Source organism: Phocoena phocoena, chromosome 16, assembly GCF_963924675.1.
Source record: "Phocoena phocoena chromosome 16, mPhoPho1.1, whole genome shotgun sequence".
Classification (NCBI taxonomy): Eukaryota; Metazoa; Chordata; class Mammalia; order Artiodactyla; family Phocoenidae; genus Phocoena; species Phocoena phocoena.
Window position 1 is genome coordinate 33,115,356 of NC_089234.1, and position 17,414 is coordinate 33,132,769.

Here is a 17,414-nt window from a genome sequence, read left to right on the forward strand (position 1 = left end):
ACAGTTGTTATTCATTAAATATCATGCTTCTGTTATGTGTGAGACACTGTGCTACAAAAGTATCTAGGAAATAATTATGCAGTCATTTCTAAACCATCAGAAAACAGTAAATCATTGTTGGTTTATTAACCAACAGATAAGTAAACAATTTTGTCGTTTTCAGCTCAACTTTTAATGAAAAAGAATCTTGATTTCTGAGGAAAGTATTGAAATGTCCAGCAGCAAAACTGATATTAGTAATAGAATATATGAAGCCAAGACATTTTATGATAAAAAGTTTATTGGTCATCAGAAAATAAAATTCCTGCAAAACTAAACAGTGACTAGGAAGAATATTTAAAGACCCTTTTAAAATAGATCCATATATTTGGTGTTGCAAGTATGGTTTATGGACATTAAGTTCATTTATAAATTTAGATCATTATATGTAATCAGTGTTTAATCCATTCATACACAATGGCAGATAATGGGAGTCATATTTTAAAGGAGTCTTTGAAAAGGCCTCAAGATGATGCGTTTAAAGATTTCTTTTAATTTAATTTTTATTTTATATTATAGTTGACTTACAGCACTGTGTTAGTTTCAGGTGTATAGCTGAGTGATTCAGTTATACATATATCTATTCTTCTTCAGATTCTTTCCCCACATAGGTTATTACAGAATATTGAGTAGATTTCCCTGTACTATATAGTAGGCCCTTGTTGATTATCTATTATCTAGCGTTTAAACATTAATTCTCCAGCAGACCTATCTTAATCTTGGCTGTAGTGTAGTCAGTGGTGTTCAGCGGACCATAGGTTTGGGATATAAAGTTATGCTTTCTTACACTTGCTCTTAAGCAAAGTTCCTATTTTTGCAGACCTCCTCATCTCTGCCCCTCAGTTCGTTTTCTAGTGAATGAGGAGAGGAAGTTGTTTGAGATGACTGGTATTTTGGGGTCTAAAATTATATAAGGCTTAAAGGAAGAGGGTTTCTTATACAGTTTCTAAAATAATCCTAGAAGTGTGGTTTCAAAATTATTTTAAGCAATGAAAATAAGATGTACATATATCACCAAAGGTGATAACATAGACAACAATCATTTGGGTGTACATATTGAGTTTTTATCTCCCTAAAAATATTTTATTAACTTCCAGGCACTCTTCATTTATATCTGTTTGTTACAATATTTATTCAAAATATTATTTATTCACGTTTACTGAGTGCCTACCTTGTGCCAGGCACTACCCTAAGTGTGAGCATAGCAATGTGAACAAAGCAGACAAAAAGAGGCAAAAAATCTTTCCTCTCGTGAACCTTATATTCTAATGTGAGGGGAAGAATCTTACAATTCTAAAGTAACTGACTGACTTGTAAAAATATAACAAATGGTGATTTATTTCTCAACTGCTTAAAACTGAACACTATCTTCTCTATAACAAAACATTTGAGGTTCAGAGACCATTATAATTTAGATATGTTTTACAAGGAAATCTGTGGTATAATATTTGGTCTGTTTTATAATTTGGTCATTACAGATAAGAAAGAAATCTTCTCTGATGTACAGATGTGTACCATGTAGTAGAAGTAGTTGATTAGTTTCTCTTGACAAGTCAATATTTAGAATTCCTGGTAGACAGTCCTAGTAATCTTTTTTTTTGCGGTACGCGGGCCTCTCACTGTTGTGGCCTCTCCCATTGCAGAGCGCAGGCTCAGCGGCCATGGCTCATGGGCCCAGCCGCTCCGCGGCATGTGGGATCTTCCCGGACCGGGGCATGAACCCGTGTCCTCTGCATCAGCAGGCAGACTCTCAACCACTGCGCCACCAGGAAAGCCCCCTAGTAATCATTTTTAAAAGTAATCTCTGTTAAAAGTCCTCCTGCTGTTTTTGATAGTAAAGTTTTTGCATAATCAAATCACATGCTTCTTAATAACGCATAATATTTATTAGCTGATTTAACTTGCATTAGGATTATCCAGGTAGTTTTATAAATTGATAATTCTTCCAGTGAGAAGAATAGTTCTGAATGTAAGAATGTATTCTTAGTTACACATAAAATAATTGATTTCAGACTTGGGGGAAAGGATGGGTGTAGGATGACGATGTACTTTTAAGCTGCTACAAGTGGTGTGGTCTTCACTATTATCAAGGGTAAAAAGTGGAGGAAAGAAGCATTTCAGATGGAATAACATTTAACATCCTTTTTCTTTGTTTTTTATATAGTACTTACATACGTTACACATTCTATACTCTATTTACTCTTACATTAAGACATGTTGACGAGAGACTTTTGATTCAGGAAGGGATGTGAGGTGTGAATCACTATTATTAATGTTATGGGTTGAATTGTGTCCCATCTGAAATTCCTATGTTGAAATCCTGACCACGGTACCTTAGAATGCAGCTGTATTTGTAGATAGCACATTTAAAGAGGTAGTTAAGGTAAAATGAGGTCATATGAGTGGGTCCTAATCCTATATGAGTGGTGTCCTTATAAGAAGAATGAGGACGCAGACCCACAAGAGGGAAGACTGAAGACCAGTTGAAGACACAGGGAGAAAGAAGATGGCCATTGACAAGCCAAGGAGAGAGGCATCACAAGAAACCAACTCTGCCAGCACCTTAATCTTGGACTTCTAGTCTCCAGAATTGTGAGAAAATAAGTTTCTGTTGTTTAAGCCACCCAGTCTGGGGCATTTTGCTGTAAGTAGCCCTAGTAAATGAATACAGTTAATAAGAGCTTTAAAAAAAAAAAAAATTGGTGACTAATTTCAGGATTATATTATTTTTAATTTAAAACAAATTGGCACCAATAATGCACTTATTTTTGTCTTATTTTGCACTTCTGTTGAACTTTATTTTACCCTCAGGGCTTTTAGGCTAGCAGTATATTTTCTCATGCTAGTCACAGGGTAGCTTTTCTGAAGATTCTCTTACTCTGTTACTTGACGGTTTGATGAATGAAATTTGCTGATGTTCTTTTGAATGTTTTCTTGTTGTCTTCAAATGTAGAAACAATATTTGAAATTTAGACCAGTTGGACTGTATTACAGCATTAGACATGTTTTGGACTTTTTGTCATCACCACCACCTCCTGAATCTTCTGCAGCTAGTAAAAAGGAGAAAAGCAGTATTATTGGGAGTCAGTGGATATACAGTGTTTTTTCCTAATATTAGTGTAACTTTATAGCCTACTTCATAGTTTTAACCTACAGCAAGTACTAAGGGTTTGACCATTTAAAAACTTGAATTCATATTCAGAATTAGTCCATTTAGAAATCTAATAAATGATTAGCCAATTAACGTCTCAGTTTCACAGAAGAACCACTAAACTATGCAATCCGGGAATCTGAGTTGTTGCTTTGTGCCAAGCACAAAGCTTGTTGCCTGGAGATAAAATAATATTAGTTTACAGAGACTTCTCAGTGTAGTAGGAAAAAAATTTGGAAGTAATTTTTTATGTAAATAAGGATAGAAGATCCATATCCAATATACTGAAAACTAAAAAAAAAAAGTTAGGAGCCACTTAAAGGGCTTGGTAACCTGTTCATCATAAAATTGAGGTAAAGATGAATTGTATTAAGAAATACCTTTTCTTTTCACTTGCCCAGTAAAAATGACCATTTTTGTTACCTTTTTGAAGTGCAAATCAGATGTTATCTCTTTCCTGTTTAAATCCCTTTAAGGATTTCCCAGTGCTCTCTGGAGGACAAATCCTTAGCAAGGCCTTCAAGGCAACACACTGTCTGGCAGAGCTGCCTGTATTCCCAGCTTCATCTGGCACTTTGCCCACCTTTGTAGCTCTCTAGACTCCAGCTACACCAGTTTTTAAGTTCTTTAATTGCACCAAGCTTATTTCCACTTCAAGGCCTTTGTGCACATTCTGTTCTTTCCTCTCCAACTCCTCCTCCTTTCTCTGCTTAGGCAAAGATTACGTAGTCTTACGTTTTTAATAAGCATCCTTTAAGAAAGCCTTCCCAGTTAGCATAAGCATCCTTTAGGAAAGTCTTCCCAGATGCCTCAGGTACATACCTCACGCTTCCTCTGATAGTTATAATTAGATAATCAGTTGTTCATTTGATAGTTTGTCTAGCTCCCCCACCAGGTGGTAAGCTCTAGGAGATAAGGACCCCATGGTACAGACTACACACCCAATAAATATGTAAATGGATGTATATCCCAGAGTCAGTAACTCCTGTTTTTATTCTGTTGAAGGATATCCTTAACCCTTTAAGCAAAATGCTTTCTCCCTCTATGAATTCTTTAAAATACCACTAAATATAAGAACCATCTAAAAAGAATGTTGCATCTTTTTTTTACAAGGCCTTTCCAGGTAGAGATGATTTGTTAAACAAAAAGAATTTCTTACAAAACCTTTTGAGTGTTGAGCTCTTGAGACAAAATATAAAATCATGATATTAGTATTCCACTTTCCAGATGACGTTTGAGGCATCTGATGAACTAATAGGTGATCCTAAGCATCTTAACAGAGGCTTTCTGAAGATTATCTTCAACCTAACTGAGTGACTTTAGGAGTAGAAATTTCATCAGGATAAACAGCACTAAGTAGAGACATCTGAGGCATAGGCAAAGTCTCGGGGTGCCGGTCAAGTCACCCCAATCAGCTGACCAGCTTTACATCTTGGGCTTCCTTAGGTCTGGAAGTGAGGCTGGAGATCTGTAAAACCTTCTCATTATCTGGAGAGGAACATTAAGCTCAGACAGGTTAAGCAAGATGCCCAAAGTCTCACAGCTAATTCGTAATGTTAGGACTAAAATTATTTTCTCACCTAATCCTGATTGATCCCACTAATTGTATGGTTTTCATATTATTTCTAAAAACTCAGTACTCTGCAGAGGTACCTCAAGAGCCATATTCTAGAGTGGATGAAGAAACCTAACCCTAACCCCTACTTCAACTGGACCAATCAATTCCGTCTGGAATTACAAAGTAAGATCTTGTTTGAGGGGGATAAAAAAACCCTGAAAACCACTAATCAACTTGTAATTACCAGTCTGTGTGCAGTAAAGCAAATTTCCTGTTTGCATTTACTTTCTATGCTCTTGTCGTGAGATTAAGCTCCGCTTGACTTTCAGCTGCTTTACAAGAAGTCAAAACAGATTCCATCTTACCTTTTTCAGTCATATTTCCGTCTTCCTGCTTTTTCTTCTCTTCAGTTACCTTCATCTTTGCATCATACTCGTCAGCTAGGGATTTCCATTCCACTCTGTTATTTTGAAGACCATTCAGCATAGGTATGATTTCTTTGTGAAACCGTGAGAACTCCTAGATAGAATTTTAGGTCAGAAACTTCTTAGATCATATAGTTCATTTTTAGTACTTTTCATGTGCAGAGAAGGAGCCCTAAGGAATTATTACAGCGCTCAGAGCTGCTAGGATGAGATTAACTCGGTGCCTCAGAAGTGGGAAAGGTAGCTGTCTTCCTTCCTGCCTAAGTCTGTTCCATTTGCTTACATCTGAGTTCTCACCTTTCATTCCACCCCTGAATGAGAGGTTAAGGTAATACCTCAAACTACCTTGGAGAAACAAGGACACCCCTAATGACTTTCCTTGAGGATGACTTTGATTTCGGTTACAGTTTGAAAGAAAAATTCTCATCCAGAAGATGATATGTTTCACTCAGATAATCAATTTGTTTACTTACCTTATATACAAAAGTACAAACAAAGTCAATAAATCCAACTTGAAGTTTAGGTAGTTCATCCTTTTTGTTTCTGTCCATCATAGGCTAGAAAGAGAAATAAATTCTTTAAAGATCTTTTCCTGAGATTCAGTGAAAAAGACTGATTTGTACGGATAATTTTAAATTAGTGCATTTTTATGTCGAGGTCTTTACAATTGGTTGTTGCTGCAGCACTGTTCTCTCCAGATCTCCTTGTTCCCAAAATTCATTTGCAACCAGAAGTGCTACCTGAAAAGAAGGACATGATTCATGAAAGTGACTTGTCTGCATTTTATTGTGACATTTAAGGATACAATTTATAATTAATGCTTGAGGTGTTGTCATACCATGTGCTCTTTGGTTTTAAAAGGATGTCATTTACAGATGATATTTAAATGGGAAAAGGGTATTTCTCTTCCTACTTCACTGTGGTAGACTTATTCAAGGAGTGCCTATCTCCTATTTGCTATTGCCACCACCTCTCAACAATAAAAAGGGGAGATGGGAGATTGTAATTCCATTACATTCTGCCTCATGCTCTAAAGCTTCCCAGATCCTCCTCTTGTCCTGCTTATCTCTTAGCATCTAGCATGTATCTGCGTGTGTGTTTGTGCACATACGTGCACAGTTTAGAACACAACTTCACCTGATTATGGTGTGAGGATATTTGAGGGTTCATTTATGGTTTTTTAAAAACCAGGTTTATTGAACACCTGCTAGCTGCCTTACATTGGCATGAGCCAGGCTTACAAAGAGGAGTAACATGTGACCTTTATCTTTAAGATGCTCACAGTCTAATGAAGACAGTCATGTAAACGATGTGGTAAGTGCTGTAATAGTAACAGTATGAACTGCTGTGGATCAAGGAGAAGGGAGAAAGATAAGGGAGGTTGCATTTATGCTGTATCATCAAGGATTACTAGTAGTACAGATAAAATTCAACATCCAGCTTTTTTTTTTTCTTTTTGGCTGCATTGGGTCTTCGTTGCTGCGCGCAGACTTTCTCTAGTTGCGGCGAGTGGGGGCTACTCCTCGTTGTGGCGCGCGGGCTTCTCATTGCGGTGGCCTCTCCTGTTGCAGAGCACAGGCTCTAGGCGCGCGGGCTTCAGTGGTTCTGGCTTACAGGCTCAGTAGTTGTGGCGCACGGGCTTTGTTGCCCCGCGGCATGTGGGATCTTCCCCGACCAGGGCTCGAACCCATGTCCCCTGCGTTGGCAGGTGGATTGTCAACCACTGTGCCACCAGGGAAGTCCCCAACATCCAGCTCTTGTGTGAGTAGGAGCTTAGAGTGTGAGGCGGTGACATGGGAAAGAGTGAAAAGAAAGAAACTGGGGAGTAGGAGTTAAGGACAGGTAATGACAGGCCATGTAAGCTCTGCTGAGAAGTTTAACCTGATTCTCTGGGCCAGTAGTTCTTATTCTTGAGCCATAGGGTCCCTCCAAAGTGCATGAGTGGCACAAAAATGGATGCCAAGAGAAATTTAAGCTAAAGCAACTTTACTTTTTTCTCTTTTATAAAGTGATCTTTGTACAACTTTTTGTGTGAGAAAAATAGACTTTGCTTCTTTCTTTAAAAAAGGTTGAAAACCTCCAGCACTGGGGAGTTTAGAAGGCTTTTAAGCAATGCTGTGGCCAAGCAGAGGTCTATTTATAAGCAGTCCCAGAAGCAGCTCAGAGGAAGGTTGGAGAGTTCATGGTAAGAGAGGATCACTTAGGAGGCTGCCACCATAGTTCTGATGAAAGAGGGAAAGTATTAACTAAGGTGGTAGCAAGAGTGATGGACAGGAATGGTTTTGAAATGAGGGAGATGGACTCAAGCAAGACCCCAGGTTCTGGCGTGGGTGATGATGTCGACAAAGAATAGAGAAGGAAGAGCAGGCAGTCAGTGCAGAAGGAGCACAAGTGTTTGGCTTGGGGGTTGATGGCTCCGATTATTCTGTCTACAAATAAAATCCACATTTATAGTTGAACCCAGTGAATCCTGGCGTCTTCTGCTTAGGGTTTTCCCTGTGAATTAACTGAGGGAGAAAGAGAAGCTTCTTTCATCGATTAGTAAGAAACCAAGTGGTAAATGAATGGCTCCCACTCTCACTCCCCAAAGTTGGGGAAGAACTTCCTTGGAAGACGCCCTTAAATATGACCTCGCAGATAGTGCCATCTGGTAACTGACAGCACACTGAGGAGGAGACTGTAAGTGCAAAGCCACCCTTGACAGATGAAGGCACTAATGATTCATCCTTGTCTCGTCCTTTATCTCCTCTATTAAAAATGCAGACACTCCCTGAATAATTGTATATAAACTTCTTACAGCCAGTCCAGTGATAAAGGAATTCTTTTCAGAAAGCATTTTCTTTCTAAGGTTCCCTCTATTTGCCTTGTTCTGGGCCTGACCAAATGACCTATTGTCCCACTGACATTTGTGAGCTCTTGAAAGCTGTTTGCTTTTCTTCACTAACAGAAACCCAACAGGGAACATTGTACTTTTGTCTTAACTTCTTAAATTCCTTTTTTCTTCTTCGTAAATTATAAACCTATTGTTTCAGAGGACAAGACCAGGGTGATGAAGATAATTGCTTACAAAATATATAGTCATATAACTGATAGCTATCATTAAATTCTGAGGTTGCCTGATACATTCATGTTCTCTTTCACATGGGACCTAGACAGAGCCCGAGTATGCGATAGAAAAGGGGAACTACTCGCCTGACTTTGTACCTCCCAGGGCTTGGTTATAGCTGACAGGTCGCACGCAGTCATCATCATTGCCCTTTAAAAGAAAACAAAAAGTGTTAAAATAGAAATGTAAAACAAGTTATTTTTGCCAAAAGAGAAATAAAATTCTGACTACTCACATGATAATCTCTTTTTTGGTTGGATCAATGGTTACGTATTTGATGGCCTCTTCTTCAGTTTCCATTTTTTCACAGGCATCAACAATTTTTTGAAACATCGTTCTCTTCCTAAAAAAGATACAGCTGTGCAACAATTTTAGCATATAAGACCAGAGATTAAAAGTGTCTTTAATGCATGCTTTTCAGGTTTTATGTTCCCAGTTTTCATCAAATGTTCATGTAGTGGATCAAAGGGGCTAGGGGAGCAGAACAGGGAATGGCTGTGTAACTTTGGCATAGAAAGGGTTTAAGACAGAAAAAGCACCAGCCAGAAAGGGGAAAAAAACTGTTACGTTTGAATACATTAAAACTAAGTTACATGTGACAAAAAAAAGATAACATAAAGGCCACAGGCTGTGATGAAACACTGTAATGCATAAAACCAACAAAAAATTAGAAGCCAAAATATATGAAAAGATATGAAAATACAAGTGTGAATGGTAAGATACCATCTCACACTCAGATTAACAAAATAAATAGATTTAAATGAGCCCAGATCAAGAAGAGTCCAAATATGGGATAACAGGGACTCTTGTATGCTGCTGGTGGGAGTTTAAATTGGCCTACCTACTCAGGAGCACAGCAGATTTGCAATGTGGTATAAAATTTAAAATATGGAAATGCTACAACAATCCCATTTCTAGATATGTACTTTACAGAAACTCTCATATATATACAAGGCTATACAATGTAGGCAGTGATGAAAAATTGGAAATAATCTAAATGTCCATGAATAGAAGAATGGCTAAATTATGGTATATTCACACAGGTGAATATACATTTAAAAAGAATGAACTGGATTTCCATTTACCACCAAGCTAAATCTTCAAAACATTGTGTGAAAACAAGCTGCAGAAAGGTATACACGGTATGATACCATTTATGGAAAAATTTTAAACACACTTAATGCCATATAAAAACATGAATACACAGCAATATCAGAGTGGTGGTATCTGCGAAGGAGAAGGGGAGAGGGTTTTCATTATAGAGTGGGCATGGGATGCCTCAACTGCATCACTTTTTCCCCTTTAAAAAAAAAGATGTAAGACAAAATCTTAGCATTTGTTGAATCTGAGCTATAGCTATTTGGATATCAGTTATGTATTTCTAAATAATCTGTCTTCATGTTTGAACTATTTAACATAAATTTTTAATGAAGAAGGATCAGAGAGGCACAATTTAATACTGCCCATCCAAGTTGTTAAATACTTAGATCCTATAACTAGTTCACCTTGTTCTAATACATTTTAAACTTTACAATTCACCGACAAGAAATTGTGCGGAAGCTTGGAGTATCTGGCCTCCTTGGTAATCATTATTATTATAAATAGGGTAGCACTCTGCTGTATATAAGTCCACATTTTTTGAGTTTGTTAATGTGCATCAGTATCACCAAGACTTTTCATCTCTCGGACTCTGGCAGGATCACGTGTCTGAGCCTGCAACTCTAAACACCAGATTGTGGACTACGATGGATTAATTCACCAGGACAAAAGTCACCTCGTAAGGTTTTGTAGCGTTGCTCTTCTGGCAGTGCACCTACCTTGCTGCATATTCTTTAATTCAAATCTCTTCAGGTAAACTAATATTAGGGGCTTAGGTTTTTAAAATATGTTTCCAGATGTCTAGTAAATTCATTATCAGGCATCTTAAGGGTATTCTATTGATAATACAAAAAGAAAAGAAGTGTGTGTGTAAATAAATACCTTTTAACTTTAAGGCAACAGACCATTTACGGAAGGCAGAACCACACAGAGTACAAGGGAGTTCTGTACTTACTTGAAATATAAAGCCAGGTCAGTTGCTATTATTGCAACTTCAAACAAATGAATAACTGTTTCAAACTGGCGTTTATTTAGGTTCTGGAAGATGTTTAAACTCTGTAAGATGAAAATTCACAATAAAGTGCCATCATTAATTTGCCTTTGATTCAACATACAAACCAAACAATGCTTAATAACATATAGATTATCCTATTATAGAAAGAAGAAAAACTAGGTCTTTCACTTTTTTTGCTTTCAGTTTTCTCTCTTGGATTAGGTTACCCCTCTACTGTACTTTGAGTAAGGTAATTATTTAAACTATAAAAACGGGTATCATTAGCAAATATTCAGGTAATCAATGTATAAGATTTTGGAGTAAATAAAAGTGTTTTCTTCCAGGACCATTTCAACAAAAACAATTGATTTTTTAAAAAATTTTCTGTAGTAATTGAGGAACCTTAATAAAGCATATCTGGTATTTATCCAATTGTTAGACATGTTGAATTATTTACTAGATAATTTCAGAGTGATTACAGAAATTGCTGGAAAACTTTCAGAAGCTGCAGGTTACAATAGTACTCACATACACATAGGAAAAAGTAAATTCTTCCAAGTTGTTCTTAAAATGATGTCTTGCGATTATATTTTACAAAGACTTAACTATACCTTTCTTCAAAGAGTTTCCCACTAATAATCTCTTCATACATGGATCAGCCTCAATTTTTAGTGTTCTAGAAAATGACAGTGTAAATCTGGGAGTGTTTTTTAAAAGGTATGATATTCCAAAAACACCATTTTAGGAATACAGGCCAAAGGACAAATGTATAGTGGGTTTTGCCAAATGAAGTTAACAGTTATGAAATACAGAAAAATTCCACTGGAAAGGAGGAAACAGTCTATTCACCTATGTGGAGATAGAGGCAGCATAATGTAGAAGAGAATACTGGGTCAAGCACCAAACAATAATAGTAAACACTCACCTAATGCTTACTGCTTCCCGGGCACTGTTGTAAGTGCTCTATGAACACTCTTAATTGCACAACAAACCACAGCATAGAGAGGTTAGGCAATTGCTCAAGGTTAAAACAGCTAGTACACAGCAGAGCAGGTATTTAAACCAGTGCAGCAGGGCACCACACTGCCTCTCAGCAAGGAGCCCAGGTTCAGCTCCCAGCTTCCCCACTTGGCAGTTGTGTAATCCTGAACACCTCACTTATCTGTATTTGTTACATCAAATGGGGATAATAACAGTTGCCCTAACTGCCTAGCACTCAGTCTGTGATCAATAAATATTTATGGAATGTTGATGCAAATGAGATAACTGGGAATGCATTTCAGAACTATAAGTTGCTACAAAATATACTTAAATTATTTAATTATTATATATCAGTATTACTGTTATATAAAGTTTTGAGGTAATTCCCAGGTAAAAATAGAATTGCAAACCCAAGACCAAATACAGCTCTGTCATTCCAGGAGATTGAACTATTAGCAAGAAGTAGACTAGAATTATGTGTTACTGTATACATAATACAAACCTCCATTTAAGTCATCTTTTTTTTTGTTTGTTTTTTTTTGCGGTACACGGGCCTCTCACTGTTGTGGCCTCTCCCGTGGCAGAGCACAGTTTCCGGACGCGCAGGCTCAGCGGCCATGGCTCACGGGCCCAGCCGCTCCACGGCATGTGGGATCTTCCCGGACCGGGGCACGAACCCGCGTCCCCTGCATCGGCAGGCGGACTCTCAACCACTGCGCCACCAGGGAAGCCCTAAGTCATCTTTTTATAACAGCTTCCATGACAAGAAAAATGGTATTGTACACAGCAGATATAAATAGTAGAAAAACAAGTTGTAATATTTGTTAAAATAATGAGTTCATAATAGCTATATTTTTAAATTGATAGAAGAAATGGCTGTTGGACACTATAATGAACAAAAAGAAAGTTTGTCTAGATCAAAATTAATGTCTTATTTGAGACAGTGCACAGCAGCCCCTTGGGCATAATCTCTGCACCAAATTGTCTGGATACAGGTTATTTTTAACCTGGTCTGGATTGACCAGGAAGAAGGAAGAGTAAGTGGGCCATTTGTCATTTTAATCCCACTTAACCTGCCCCTGATTTTGGTACACTGGTGGCCTGCCCTTGGACTGGTGGGGACCCAGTGGCATATTTACATCACTGAGTCACTGCCTTTATCTGTTCACTGATACACGTTATCATGTTCCCAAAATAATGTGTATTATGTAATTCCGACACATACTCCGTAGATCCAGTAGCACTTAAAGTCATCCTAGACTGCTGTACTAAGGACAAAAAGTTGGGGTCGTGTGGAAATGCCTTAAACTTTTAGACAAATTAATAGCACATGAAGTCATTTTAATCATATACTGAAAAATTTGCTAAAAGAGTGGATCTCAGGTGTTTTCACCACACACACACACACACACAAAAAGGTTAATGTAAATTAATGACTAGTAATCATTTTACTATATATGTATATCAAAACAGCATGTTGTATACATTAAATATATGTAATTTTTAAAAATTAAAACAAATATAAACTTAAAAAAAAAAGCCAAATAAAAACATTATAGAATGGGGAGAGGGGGCACACAAAGCAGGTTGCTGAGTTTAAATAAATAATCCCTTAGGATAGAACTTGAATCTACCAAACGCCAGACTGTACAGACAACACAACCATCAACCAAGTAAATCAGTATTTTTTATGCACCAGTTACTTTAATACAGGTACTTTTATTTTTAAACCTGGATACCTGTTGCTATTTGCTAAATATATGTGAGAGAGAAAAGCTATATATAAAGAGATAAAAATAAATATAACTTAATACTGTTAAACTTCATTTAAGTCATACCTTTTTCTAATCCAAAATAATAAAACAGCTATATTAAAGCAGATTGTCAAAAGGTCTTTCACTTTACAAAGTAAATCAATACTGGATTTTTTAAAAAGATTAATGTCACACTTTTAAAATTAGTATAATTAAGAAAAAAGTGTACACTCAACCCTTTTCAGTACTGCTTCCTTTGTTGATAGCACAATATTCCTTATTTTCACTCTTCTCACTCATTTTCACTTTCATCTAAAAACACTGTAGAGGCCTCTAATTGAAAAACCCTTTCTTAATATTCTATTTTCTCTTTTCCTTCTCTCACAGCTAAGATTCTTAGAAGAGCTTCTAAGTGGTTTCTTTTTCAGCTGTGGTTATAGATTCACATAAAAGATCCTGTTTCTGTTTTGTATTAGTTGCTAGAAAGCTCTTGACCAAACCTGTGGCCCGTATCTAATAAATGTTTATACTTTTCACCGTATACATTTTGGGCCTTCACCATACGTCATCTTATTTTTATATTCCCATTAGCCCTCATTTTTTTCTTTAATGTTATATTTTTTGGACACTCCATTAAAAACATTTTGGAACAAGTTGAGGATTAAACATATATACATGCATGCAGGGTTTTTTTGAGTAAGCAAAGGCAGAGCCAGTGATCTTTTAATCAGAGCAAGAGGTCTTAGGATGTGGACAGCACACAGAAGGAAGGAAGGATGTCCCTCAAAAATCCAGTTTGACAACAGAGCAGCAGCAGAAGAGGAACTGATGGGAAAGCTATGCTGACATATATCTGCACTGACTCCTATTACTTAGTTGTCTGTGCCAAAGAGAATGCCCTGGGTAACAAGAAGTGATGGCAGGAAGTTTGGCATCGATGGCCGGATCCTAACACACAACCTGTAGCTTCAAGGGCTTTGGTTAACATGAGCCTTCCCAACTTCTGGAAAGCCCAAATTAAAGAGGGTGTGTTCCCCAGACCAAAGAAATAGAATCAGTGAGGCAGTGTTTGAGACAATAAATAGGAAGCTGGGCTGTCCTCAGTGCATTTCTGCCCGTCCTCACAGGATTCTTCGGCAGATGGCAAATTCCATTAAGGAATGAGTCGTTTTCAAAACAAACGACTGCATAAAACCTCTGCATAAAGACCACAAGAACACAAAATCTATGGACTCAATGCAATTGCAACCAGAATACCAACAGGTTTGTGGATATGTGTATGTAAATTGACAAACTGATTTTAAAATTCGAATGAAAATACAAAGGCTTAATAAAAGCCAAGGCAGACTTGAAGTAGAACAAGGCTGGAGAATTTACACTGAAAGAAATTAAGGTTTATTATAAAGCTATAGTAGTTAAGATGGTATGATACTGACAAAGGAGAAACTGATCAGTGGAACAGAATAGAGAGTATGGAAGCAGTCCACCTTATTTTATAATCAGTTACCTGATTTATGACAAAAGGTCTCACTGAAGTGAAGTGGGAAAAGGGTGGCTTTTTTTTTTTGTGGTACGTGGACCTCTCACTGCTGTGGCCTCTCCCATTGCGGAGCACAAGCTCCGGACGCACAGGCTCAGCGGCCATGGCTCACGGGCCCAGCCGCTCCGCGGCATGTGGGATCTTCCCGGACCGCGGCACGAACCTGTGTCCCCTGCATCATCGGCAGGCGGACTCTCAACCACTGCGCCACCAGGGAAGCCAAGGGTGGCCTTTTTAATAAATGGTGCCGGGTCATCTGGATTTCCACCTGGACAGAAAAATGTATATTGATCTCTACATCAAACCATATATAAAGATAAGTTGTGGACTTCCCTGGTGGCGCAGTGGTTAAGAATCCGCCTGCCAATGCAGGGGACACGGATTTGAGCCCTGGTCCGGGAAGATCCCACATGCTGCGGAGCAGCTGAGCCCGTGCATCACAACTACTGAGCCTGTGCTCTGGAACCTGTGAGCCACAACTACTGAAGCCCGCACAGCTAGAGCCCATGCTCTACAGCAAGAGAAGCCACCACAATGAGAAGCCCACGCACTGCAACAAAGAGTAGCCCTTTCTGGTTGCAACTAGAGAAAGCCTGCACACAGCAATGAAAACCCAACGCAACCAAAAATAAATAAATTTATTTATTTAAAAAAAAATAAGTTGTAAAAAGACTGTGGATCTAAATGAGAAAGGTAGAACAATACCAGTTATAGAGAAAAATATCTTCATTACCTTGAATAGTCAAAGATTTTTAAGATGAGAAAAAACAGTTAATCTTTAAAAAATTGATCAAATGGACATTAAAATTAAGAACTTCTATTTATCCAAATCCAACATTAAGAGTAAAAAGGCAATTCACAGAAAGGGAGAAAATATTTGCAATACAAATTTCTGACAAAAGATATATAAACCAGAATAAAGAATTCCTACAAATCAAGTTGAGAACAAAGCAACCCCAAAACAGAATTTCAAAAGGTTAATAAACATAAACTGTAGTTCATGTTAATCAATGCTATTTAATTTGACACATTAAATTCAGTGCAATGTCACTACATTCCCATCAGAGTGACTAAAATGAGAAAGATGGAAAGTACAAAGCGTTGGAGAGGATGGAGAGCCACTGGAACTGTTGGTAAGAACATATATTAGTACAACCATTTTGGAAAACTGCTTGTCAGCATTCACCAAAGTTGAACATATGCTCATCCTTTGGCCAAGCAACTCTATTTCTAGGTACATACCAAACAGAAATGCACACGTGTATTCACAAAAAGACATGTAATAGAGAGTCACAGAACACCATACGTAACAACCCTGAATCAGAAATCACATACATGTCTTTCAGTAGTTGACTGAGTACATAAATGTAGTGTACACACACACACCCCAACCCCAAACTAAGAAAATAACAACGGAAGAAAGGAACACAAAAAGCAAATGAAAAATATATCAAAGGAAATACCCAGTGGAACATGAAAAATTCACACCAGTAATATCCATAGTTTCAAAACCATAAGAACTTAAAGAGGAGACTGCAAGGCAACAGTAAAATTAAAAGTGAACTAGCAGAACTAGTAGTAGAATGAAAAAAATGGAATTGAACATAAAAGCAATATAATTGGTGAAATCCACATTAAAGCTATACTCAAATAGAATAAGCAAGTGAACTGCAGCAAGGGACATAGTCCACAGTCTTGAGGAAATTAAAATGGAAAAGAACAAATCTATGAAAATATACAGGCATCTCCCTGGTGGTCCAGTGGTTAAGAATCCGCCTTCCTATGAAGGGGATGCGGGTTCAATCCTTGGTTGGGGAACTAAGATCCCACATGCTGTGGGGCAACTAAGCCCGCACACCACAACTACTGAGTCTGTGCGCCACAACTAGAAGGCTATGTGATGCAACTAAGAGCCCACGTGCCACAACGAAAGATCCCATGTGCCGAAACTAAGACCTGACGCAGCCATAAATAAATATTTTAAATATATATAAAGAACATAATAGAAATAAATGGTAAGAAGACTCAATATATACATAATTGGTATTCCCAGTGTATTAGAAAAATGTTCAAAGATACAATGAAAATAAAAAACTTTCCTGAAATTAAAAAAAAAAGAATTCTGTGGATCATAAGCGTAACCCATGACAAGGAAAAAATAGATGCAGAATGGTCAATACCCAGACATTCCGACAAAGTTACTAAAATATGAAGAATTAAGAATCATATGAAAAGATATACAATGGAGAAAAGACAGCCTCTTCAGTAAGTGGTGCTGGGAAAACTGGACAGCTACATGTAAAAGAATGAAATTAGAACACTCCCTAACACCATACACAAAAATAAACTCAAAATGGATTCGAGACCTAAACGTAAGACCGGACACTATAAAACTCTTAGAGGAAAACATAAGAAGAACACTCTGACATAAATCACAGCAAGATCTTTTTTGATCCACCTCCTAGAGTAATGGAAATAAAAACCAAAATAAACAAATGGGACCTAATGAAACTTCAAAGTTTTTGCACAGCAAAGGAAACCATTAACAAGACGAAAAGACAACCCTCAGGATGGGAGAAAATATTTGCAAATGAATCAACGGACAAAGGATTAATCTCCAAAATATATAAACAGCTCATGCAGCTCAATATTAAAGAAACAAACAACCCAATCCAAAACTGGGCAGAAGACCTAAATAGACGTTTCTCCAAAGATGACATACAGATGGCCAAGAAGCACATGAAAAGCTGCTCAACATCACTAATTAT

At 37.5% G+C, this 17,414-nt stretch overlaps 1 protein-coding gene across 1 annotated transcript in view; it reads right to left on the reverse strand.

The window, feature by feature from the left end:
- Positions 1 to 3,027: 3,027 nt before the first annotated feature.
- PDE6C (phosphodiesterase 6C) overlaps positions 3,028 to 17,414 on the reverse strand; it is a 59,751-nt gene continuing 45,364 nt past the window's right edge. Inside the window, exons 16-22 of the mRNA XM_065893778.1 lie at positions 10,333 to 10,433; positions 8,515 to 8,622; positions 8,366 to 8,429; positions 5,839 to 5,913; positions 5,647 to 5,730; positions 5,114 to 5,267; positions 3,028 to 3,089 (exon numbers count right to left, since the gene is read on the reverse strand). Coding sequence (XP_065749850.1) covers positions 3,028 to 3,089; positions 5,114 to 5,267; positions 5,647 to 5,730; positions 5,839 to 5,913; positions 8,366 to 8,429; positions 8,515 to 8,622; positions 10,333 to 10,433 — 648 coding nt within the window. The remainder of the gene's footprint in view (positions 3,090 to 5,113; positions 5,268 to 5,646; positions 5,731 to 5,838; positions 5,914 to 8,365; positions 8,430 to 8,514; positions 8,623 to 10,332; positions 10,434 to 17,414) is intronic.